At 36.2% G+C, this 10801-nt stretch overlaps 1 protein-coding gene across 1 annotated transcript in view; it reads left to right on the plus strand.

Moving 5' to 3' along the window:
* The first annotated feature begins 796 nt into the window (after positions 1–796).
* The window catches only part of LOC107756180 (alpha-actinin-3), a 16233-nt gene continuing 6228 nt past the window's right edge, over positions 797–10801 (plus strand). The window contains exons 1-4 of the mRNA XM_016573215.1: positions 797–1134; positions 8153–8267; positions 8623–8742; positions 8859–8945. Coding sequence (XP_016428701.1) covers positions 1003–1134; positions 8153–8267; positions 8623–8742; positions 8859–8945 — 454 coding nt within the window. The 5' untranslated portion in view covers positions 797–1002. The remainder of the gene's footprint in view (positions 1135–8152; positions 8268–8622; positions 8743–8858; positions 8946–10801) is intronic.

Genomic DNA, 10801 nt, shown 5'->3' on the forward strand with positions numbered 1-10801 from the left:
CTTGTCTATAATTAACATTTTTCGACATCACAGTTTATTAATTCCTCTAATCTTCAACAAGGCGTTAACCTCAAATCTCTTTCAAATTTTAGAACTGAGCGCTCTTTACAATTATACGTATTGATTTTCTGTCTTTCTCACAATCTTCTAATGACCTAAAGCTTCATCTCTAATTTAGAGGTGCTTTTTGAAAAGTTGGACAGTGGAGCATTAGGCTACTTGTAGATAAACTATGATTGTAGGTTATTAAGAACTGAAATACTCAGTGATTCAGGGATGTTCGAGTATCATTGATCTTTTTTTCTAGGTCTGAATGGGCAACATTCATTGTGGTTTATGTAATTGTGAAAAGTCAGAGGGATCTTAATCCTAACGTTTTTTATTTGCAAACTGGTTTTAGTGCCATATTTGTATTTTCTTCTTGAGAAGTTCAATAAACGATGCTTAAATCATATTATGTGGTCTTGTTTTTTTTCTTCTCATTATTTATTTTCATGTTCAATTGATTTATGTTTACATTTTATACAAACCTAAATGCCTAATCAAAAAAATGTTTTAACAACCCAGGAACCTCCGTTTTTGCATGTGAGGGAAACCTTACATGTCATAGACCAAAGTTGCTGAACTTTTTCTGGACCTATGATTTTAATTATGCTGAATGAACGTCTTTTGTTTACCTAATACTTAAACTCAATACTCAGACTTAACGCTGGTCATTCTGTACCGTTCTTAAATCCCGCCCATATCCTTTTATGAAATGAAGTTGTGACCAAATACTGCAGCGGTCAGTCACTCATATTGGGTCCCCTTATTTGAGTTTGAGCACCAGCTGTCAGTTCATCGGCCGGTGGGAGCAGTTACCGCAGGCAGGGGTCTGTCTTCTCTCCAAACCCGCACGGGACTCTGACTGTACGGCACGGGGGGTGTATGTTGAATTAAGAGGTAAATAATAAGGTTGTGTAGGTTGAGGGGATACTAAGCACCCCACGGAAGACGGAAAAAATGACAGCGATTGAAACGCAAGTGCAGTACAGTTCTTACATGATGTCTACGACTGAGGAATACATGACCCAAGAGGATGACTGGGATCGCGATCTGTTACTGGACCCGGCCTGGGAGAAGCAGCAGCGTAAGGTAAAAACTCGCGAGGGCTTTGTGTGCTCACTACTTGCTTTTGTTTATAGAGGTTTACGTAAAGTGAATTTAAATATTAGTCTACAGCCAGAAAAAAAAGATATATAACATTTTGTTTTTAATGGCTGAGTAGGCCTGCTTTATGGAATGAAAAGCAGTATTAGGATGTCAAATCTGTACGAATTTTTAATTGTCATTCGGTGTCTACAAGCGTCTAGCCTCCACGTCATACACCGCTCAGCAACACGGACCAATCAGCTGCGACCTCGTTGACTTGAGCAGCGAAAATGGTTGAATAATTTTGTATTCATCTTTAATTTCAACATTATCCATTTGGTAGGAATATATTTTTTATTAAAATTATTAATGGGTTATATGTTATAATGTTAGTATTACTGCAACTAATTAACTGCAGGAAATTAGATGAATATATTTCATGAATATATGACAGTAGACATAACTACACCAAAGTGAGCAGATGAGGCAACAGTGGACAGACAGTGTTCAGAATGGACGGAAGGGGTTAAGCACTGAGAGCCGCAAATAAACCCTACAACTAAAAATATGGGACCCATCCTGTCCCCCAACTCATTAATCCAAGCAGTTTGTTCATCATCATCTGTTGATTCTAGTTAAATGACTGATGGCACATGTGAGAGGTGTTTATTAATAAGCAAGGATTTAACATGACGACCGTGCAGATTTATTTACGTCCTGTTGAGGGCACAGGCATTTTTCTTTCTGGCAGAGTGCACCCAGTGCTAGATTGAAAAACATTATAGCTTTGTGAGTTTCAGTTTGGTTGGTCAGTAAGGACCAAGTCTAAGAAACTGACACTTTTCATGAATAGGGTACAAAATATGACCTGATGGTGCATAACCTTCAAAAAATGTTGGTCATGAACCTCAGGATGTCAAACTAAATTGTATGTTTTATTTCGTTTTCTTTTTATGCCGACCTTTGCAACCTTGTTGTAGTTTAATGAGGTTTAACCTTGATTTGTGAAAGTTGATTAGCTACTTTCATTCTAGATTAGTTTTATGTTCTATAATAGTTTGTCAGGCATATTTAAAAGGCCTCCCAAAAAACATGCATTAATGCCTTTAATGATTTAAACAAAACAAAAAAAAAAAGGTTTTTGTATGGTACCATATTTGTGGAATGTGACAGCAGTTGTTTTCTAGTCAAAATAGCCATTTCAAAAGATAAGCTACTCAGTAAACCTTTGTTTTGGTACTTTGTATTTCAATTACTGATAAAAATTAAATTTCAGAAGGAATATGTGTAATTTTTAATGCTCACTGAGGGTCAATTATGTGAAATCTTGGCAGATAGTGGCTACGTTGTGGAAGCTAAAGTCGATTTAAACAAAGCTTGAAAAAAGAGTGTTTTTGCACCCGAATGTGAAGCATTCTGTCCATGCAGAACTGTCATGCTGCACAATTCTCTTCAAAAAGACCTCACTAAGTGCTGATATCACAGCCTTCCTTGCATTTAACCATTACTGTGCTTCATGCTATACCTTTAAGCCTACCTGCTTCGGAGAATTACTCTCGAGTACTTAGCGTCCTCATGCTTTGGTATCTTGGTCACGTACCATTTATTAGTTCAATCCTGAGACTAGATTCTTATGTGGAGAGACAGTATCTCTACAGTATTGTATTACTTAACTATTTTTCTAGTGTCTGTTAATTAATGTGTCAGATCCTGCAAGGGAAGCCAAGTGGACCATTGAGTTTTGAGAAGCAAGAGATTCTGAGACACGCTGAATATTGTTGTTTAATTCTGGATTTATTATAAAATTCTATGTTGTGTCACACCCCCACACCTCTTATGGATCCCTTTCTGCTTTCCATGCTTGAACAGTCATCAGTTTGAGGCGTGGTGAATGTAGTCCAGGCCTCATCTAGTTACCTCCATCAGTTACATTTCCAGTGTCAGGGTTTTATGGAGATTGTATCTGTAGTTTCTCATAAAGTATTGGACACTTACCTGAATTTTATTATTATTATTATTATTATTATTATTATATAAGACGTCTGCTTAGTGTGCTGAATAGTATGTCACCTAATTACACCTTTTCCATTTCCCTTTCATTTGTATAAAGTGGGTATATAAAAGTATGCATATTTCATATGATGAAATTTGTGTGTCTGCAAATGTATTTTTTTCATTCTAATTAGAAAGCCTTACACTTAGCGCAGAACCTGAGGGTTTCAGATAGGTGTGCACATTCTTCAGGCACACGGGGGTGGGGTGGAGGTGGGAAATGGGGGGTGAAGAAAGTCATGAGTACGATCGAATGGCAGTTGCTATTCCAGAAGAGGTGTCCTTCTAGGGGAGCTTCTATAAACTACCTAATGAAAGCATGGGGGCTGGGAGGTAGTTTACTGTAGGAGACCAGGTCAGCCAGGTAAACTTATTTCAGGCTGGATTTGACTTCCATGGCCATGTAAATGAGAACAATAAAAGAGGGTGGGACATATAATGGGACAATAATAATTGGTTGCAGGTCATGAGTTTCTGTAGCCAATCCCGTTTACTCTCTTAAATTAAAGGTTCCAAAAGGGAACTGTTTTTGCTTCACTAAAGAACTTTTTTTTTTTTTCAGTTTTGTCTTGGTGTAAAAACAATTAAAAAATCTAAAGAACTTTTTGTATAATGGAAAGGTTTCATGAAACCAGATGCCAATAAATAACCTTTATTTTTAAGAGTGTAGATGTCTTTATTGATTCCATATTACTTATTTTGTTCTGAAAAAAATGGTAAAATGTGGGAGAACGGTGCTAAGGTGAATTTAAATAGTTTATATTTCTTTGTGTATACACATTTATTAAGTGGTGAACTGGCAGCTAAATGACTGCATGTAAGTCTACAGTAGGTTACAGCTTTACCTAGGTTGCAGCTTTAAATACCAGGCCTTCAAATGTTAAATATCATGTTACCAGAATCCTATGTTTCAGCCCTTTCACCTGAATGTGCTGCAACTTGCTCTACAACTATCTCACAGCTACTATTTATTCCCTCTGTAGTTTCTATCAGTAATTCTGCTGTGACCTCCTCTGTGAAAACATCTATGTATCTTGTTAGTGTCAACTGCAGTGGGGATATTACCTTACAGGCAGGTAGTGTTCCCATAAGTGCTATCATTGTTAACTAAAATTAAAACCATTGAAAACATTTTTGTTGCTTGATACAAAATAAACACGAACTGAATCAAAATATAAAAAAAACATAAACTTATTTTATTTCAGCTTATTGCCAAGTAACTAAAATAAAAAATGTAAGCAAATTATAAAAAATATAATCTAATTCAAAATATTAACAAAAATGATAGTAGTATATCAATTAATGATACTAACAGAGGTTCTCATTAATGTTCATTAGTCACACATAATCTGCCAGATGGCAATACCATATATAATGCCATATTTTTGGGGATTGGGATAGTTTGACAGTAAAGTCATAATACTTACTGTACTAGCACATAGATGTCTGGTTCACAGAATGACTTTGGATTTGGAGAGTGGATTTTGGTGCTTGTCGTAGTAGTAATGCAAAATTATGTGATATCCATCTATAGAACTGAAACACATCCGCAGCCATCTAAAACAGATTGAGTATAGATGCAACAGATTTACAGTAAAATTTTATTTAAGTTTGGAAGGAAGTTTTAAAGTATTTAAAGACCTATAATTTTAAGGCAGTGTCAAATGAAACCCTTAGTAGCTTCAGTACTTTCTTCCTGCTACTGTAAAAGAGGATGCGTGATCCAGTGGAATGTGCTTGTGGCATTGCTGTCATCTGTAGAGCATAAATAATCTTGCAGCAGTTTTGATCAGCTAGCAAGAGCGAGACTGTAAAGCAGAATTTTCCCTTAGGTGAAAATCCTTAATAAAAACATTTGCAATAGTCTCTATTCCTTATGTTCTTTTTTGTCTGTGCATATTCATGTTAATGTTTTTTAAAAAGGAAAAAGTTTCTCACGAGTTTTGAGAAGCAAGAGATTCTGAGACACGCTGAATATTGTTGTTTAATTCTGGATTTATTATAAAATTCTATGTTGTGTCACACCCCCACACCTCTTATGGATCCCTTTCTGCTTTCCATGCTTGAACAGTCATCAGTTTGAGGCGTGGTGAATGTAGTCCAGGCCTCATCTAGTTACCTCCATCAGTTACATTTCCAGTGTCAGGGTTTTATGGAGATTGTATCTGTAGTTTCTCATAAAGTATTGGACACTTACCTGAATTTTATTATTATTATTATTATTATTATTATTATATAAGACGTCTGCTTAGTGTGCTGAATAGTATGTCACCTAATTACACCTTTTCCATTTCCCTTTCATTTGTATAAAGTGGGTATATAAAAGTATGCATATTTCATATGATGAAATTTGTGTGTCTGCAAATGTATTTTTTTCATTCTAATTAGAAAGCCTTACACTTAGCGCAGAACCTGAGGGTTTCAGATAGGTGTGCACATTCTTCAGGCACACGGGGGTGGGGTGGAGGTGGGAAATGGGGGGTGAAGAAAGTCATGAGTACGATCGAATGGCAGTTGCTATTCCAGAAGAGGTGTCCTTCTAGGGGAGCTTCTATAAACTACCTAATGAAAGCATGGGGGCTGGGAGGTAGTTTACTGTAGGAGACCAGGTCAGCCAGGTAAACTTATTTCAGGCTGGATTTGACTTCCATGGCCATGTAAATGAGAACAATAAAAGAGGGTGGGACATATAATGGGACAATAATAATTGGTTGCAGGTCATGAGTTTCTGTAGCCAATCCCGTTTACTCTCTTAAATTAAAGGTTCCAAAAGGGAACTGTTTTTGCTTCACTAAAGAACTTTTTTTTTTTTTCAGTTTTGTCTTGGTGTAAAAACAATTAAAAAATCTAAAGAACTTTTTGTATAATGGAAAGGTTTCATGAAACCAGATGCCAATAAATAACCTTTATTTTTAAGAGTGTAGATGTCTTTATTGATTCCATATTACTTATTTTGTTCTGAAAAAAATGGTAAAATGTGGGAGAACGGTGCTAAGGTGAATTTAAATAGTTTATATTTCTTTGTGTATACACATGGTGTAAAAATTGGTGTAGAAACAGTTTTCACAAATTTCACAAATACAAAGAAACGGGAAGTAACATTGAATTTGACATTACATTTTAAATTAGAAGGACTGAAATAGTATTTTCTTCCATTTTTACAACTTTGGGGGGAAAAAAATATAGCCAAGATAGCCAAATGTGCAAATAGGTTTTATTAAAATATTAAATGTTGGAATAATATATACATAAATTGATCTAAATCTAAATCTGCTTCATGCTCTGTGGCCCTTTAATTTATAAAAATATACAAATAAAGTCTTGTAAAGTCTTCACTTTAAACAATGCCCTGTCATGATAGCAGCGGGACTGCAGTCAGCTGACTTAGTAATGCAAAGCATTTGCACAGATGTATGTATGACAGGAATAGTTGAAGTGATGATGTAACTGGAGTGCCAATGGATCGCAAGGCTAAAATAAATCCTTGGTGATAGAGAGCATCTCTGCTGTAGTCATCACTGCACAGTATCTGACATTAGAAACAGAACCTCAGATCAAGATTCAGCTGGAATCAACACAGTGCATGCTTTATATTTTTGCAGGCTATTTTGAATAGTTGCTTCAGTTTGCGCCATCTCGATTTTTTAATTCATTAAGTTGTGCAAGACTTCTTTATAGATGTCCCCCCCCCCCCCATTTGAAGTTTTAAGCTATTTGAAATATACATTAATCAAAGCTGACTAGTATTTACTGCTTTAGGTTATATATGAAAAATATGATCTGGCAAACTAAATATGTATAAACATTTTAATTGACTTAAAGAGTGTATACTTTTTAATTCATATGTAGATTTTAAGCTATTTGAAATATACATTAATCAAAGCTGACTAGTATTTACTGCTTTAGGTTATATATGAAAAATATGATCTGGCAAACTAAATATGTATAAACATTTTAATTGACTTAAAGAGTGTATACATCATCAATGCTAAAGCAATAAGCATGTGAAAACGTAATGAAAGCATCACCAACATGCCAAGTTATTTCTGTACAACCAACCTGTTGCTTGACTAAATATTTTTACCCCCATTCACAATGTAGCGAGTTCAAGGACGTCCAAGAAAAAATTTTCATATTCCTGATGCACATACTTGGGTGGCCACTAAAACAATTGCCCTTTTCATTTCTTGAATCCATGTTATGTCATTCAGTCTCCAATTTAAAATAACACTCAGTGAAGTTTATTGCTTTTGATTATAATTGTATGTTTTATGAGGATGTTATATAAAATAAACGGCCCAACAGTGTCGTGGAACATCACACATTTTTTTTCGCGCTGTAGTGTTTTGAGCGTCTGTTCCAGGAATGCGGTGCTTTCAGCTGTCTGCTGGTGTCTCATGGCTCCCCGATATAGCCTCTCCTTCTCCTTCTCCTCCTCCTCCTCCTCCTCCTCCTCATCTTCACCTCACCCTCCCAGGCTAATTTTGGTGATCTTTGGCAGAGGGGGGTGATTTGAAGGGTGGCCACCTGCTGCAAAAGGGTCTCCGCTTCCAGACTTACATCAAATTACGTTGGGCCTTGGCATTCTTCAGTCACCACACTCGCTCTCTGTCCCCTTCTCTCTTACGCTGGGGCTCCCAGTGAGGCATGTACAGTCAACGCTTCTTATAGATCCAACTATGTGTAGATCAGGGACAGAAATGAATCTTTGCTCAAAGCAAAAATGCCACTCAAAAAAAAAAAAAAAAAAAAAGATATTTTAAATTTGGGGGCAAATGCCCTCAATATTTTATTTTATTTGACATATAATTAAATTCTTTCACATAAAAGGATGACATCCACTGTGTTTCTATATGACCACATTGTGTCGCACCTTTGAACAAAATGAAACATGATACAAAATGGTGTAACTGGATGATGTGTAAATGGATGACTGCTGAAGACTTCATTTTTTCTTTTTTCACTTCAGACCTTCACTGCCTGGTGCAACTCTCACCTGCGTAAGGCAGGGACACAGATCGAGAACATTGAAGAAGACTTCAGGAATGGACTCAAACTCATGCTGCTGCTGGAGGTTATCTCAGGTAAGCGTCTCACTGGATCTGTCGATGAGACCCATATCAGTGTCATGTTCATGTGTTGCATTTGACTAATATCAGTTTCGCACCTGTGGAACAGTTGGACGTTAAAGAAATATACTTTTAAGTGAGATTTGACTGTGGTTGCTTTATTAGTTGTGGGATCGTATTCTGCATTTCCCATATTTCTGGCCTTTGAATCATATATAAGGCTTTCAGGTTCCCAAATGTAGCTCATGTAAAAATAATGTGGCCATTATTACTCTACACTTCCCCCATTAACAGTCTCACAAGAAGCAAATGAATATTTCTATACATGTCCTTATGGTATGATTTTGTGTCTCTGTGTGTGTTATATCAGGTGAGAGACTCCCTAAACCAGACAAAGGCAAAATGCGTTTCCACAAGATCGCCAACGTAAACAAGGCCCTGGAATTTATCAGCAGCAAGGGAGTGAAACTGGTCTCCATCGGTGCTGAAGGTGAGGCTTAACAAACCTCTTCTGTTTCAGTTTCTCTAATATAAGCTCCTTAAGCCCCCTTATTCTTGTCCCTTTCCCTTTCCATAAGTGTTTTTTCTGGCTGTTCTGACTTGCAGAGATTGTGGATGGTAATTTGAAAATGACCCTCGGTATGATCTGGACCATCATCCTGCGCTTTGCAATCCAGGACATCTCAGTGGAGGGTGAGAGGCTCCAAACATCTGACACATTAGCACGTCTGTGAAGTTGTGTTTATTTAAAGGTCCACTCATTTTTTGTTTGTCACACTGGTTGGTGTGAAAGCTGAGTTGAAGTTCTATTGACACCTAGTGGCGTAGATGAAGCATCACAGAAAAGCTAGTTTTTAGTTTCCAGTGCCATTGTAGAAGCTATTTATTATCGTATTTAGTTATTAGTATTTGGCTTAGTATTAGTAAATTTATGCCTGCCCCCAACCAATCAGAAATGGTGCGTAAAACATCTGAACATTTTGTTATTTTTAGGCATAGGCCTATATAACACTTTTACCATAATAATATATAATAAAATTGATTAGTTAAATTATTGTGATAGAAAAATTAAGCTTTGCAATACATCAAGGCTTTTTTCATTCTGCAAAATTTTTTTTTCATTTGTTGTTTTGTTTAATTTTATTTTAAATGAATAATAGTCATTTGTTTGCAAGCTTAATAATTTAATTAAATAAGTTTTGTACACATATGGCCAATTATTCTTCTTATTATAAGTTTTGTACACACGGCCACGTGCACACTTACCATAACATGGATTTTAGGATACCGTTCTAAGGGGGCTCTCGTGGCACTCTGAAAGAGCAGCTCATAGATGGAATGGTGCATACCAAACCCAATATGTTTGAGAGTCACCAACTCGATCTAAGATATAAAGCTGGAATGGCCTAGCAGTAAATCTCCGAACTCAGAAAGAATAGCACGCTCATAGGCAACCCTTTGGTAACAACGCAGAGATCGTGTGTGTCATCAGGTGTTACCGTTACCACACACCCTCTAAACGCTTTGCTAGTGCTCGCCATAACGGTAGGAATATAGATCGCTCTTACCACGGAAATGCACGCTTCAAACACTCACTTCTATAATGTTCTATTTTTGATGATTTATGAGGCTCGACTACGGATATCATGCAGTGTCAATACTGTTACCATTTTTAAAATGTAAATTTAAACAATTATTTCTTATATTTAATATAATCAATATCTATAAGTGAAATCCTTTCAAAATGTACAACATGTGCTTTTGTGAACCTGACTATTAGCTAGAAATTAGCTAATTAGTTTGAAATCGTCAAACCTGTTACTGTCATCCCTGTTACTTTTCAGGGTAACAGGTTTTGACATTTGGGTAACAGGGATGACATAGATTAGGTGTCACCCTGTTTTTAATGATTGTCTGTGTAAAATGCAAACATGTTTAAAGGTCACCCTGGGTGTAATTTTAAGCTAATGTCTATATCATTCAGTGGCATATGAGCACGAGTTAGATTTTAGTTATTATTATTGGTATTGTTACTATTACTGTTGTTGTTAATGATCAGGATAGGATGATCAGTCTCAATAAAACTTTTTTTTTTCATAACTCATTGTCAATAATGCATCCATGTAAATTCAATTACAAACAAGAGCAGCAAGGTGACTGCAGACCTTCACCCAAGTCTTGCAATGTTCAAGAAAGTCAAGATCTTGGTCTGGTTTCAGATGATCACAGAAAGACCGAGATCTGATCATCTTCCTTGCCTAATAATTGAACCAGATCAGTATATTTGAAGTTCTGTGAGGGGACACAGACAAACATATGGATGCATTATCTAATTACAATACCCTTAAAACATTAGATCTCCTAGAAATGTAATGAATCAACAATGAACTGACTTAAACTGAAAAAATGACTGTTTGCTATTGTCATACAACTATGCTAAGTAAGTGCAAAACAATATAATGCAATTTAAAATGGTAAAACTGTTCAGTATTATGTAAACAAATATGTGCAGTGTGCTGAAGAATGTGTGTCCTGTCATCCATGTTACT

The sequence above is a fragment of the Sinocyclocheilus rhinocerous genome, unplaced genomic scaffold, assembly GCF_001515625.1.
Source record: "Sinocyclocheilus rhinocerous isolate Xijiao unplaced genomic scaffold, SAMN03320098_v1.1 scaffold682, whole genome shotgun sequence".
NCBI lineage: Eukaryota > Metazoa > Chordata > Actinopteri > Cypriniformes > Cyprinidae > Sinocyclocheilus > Sinocyclocheilus rhinocerous.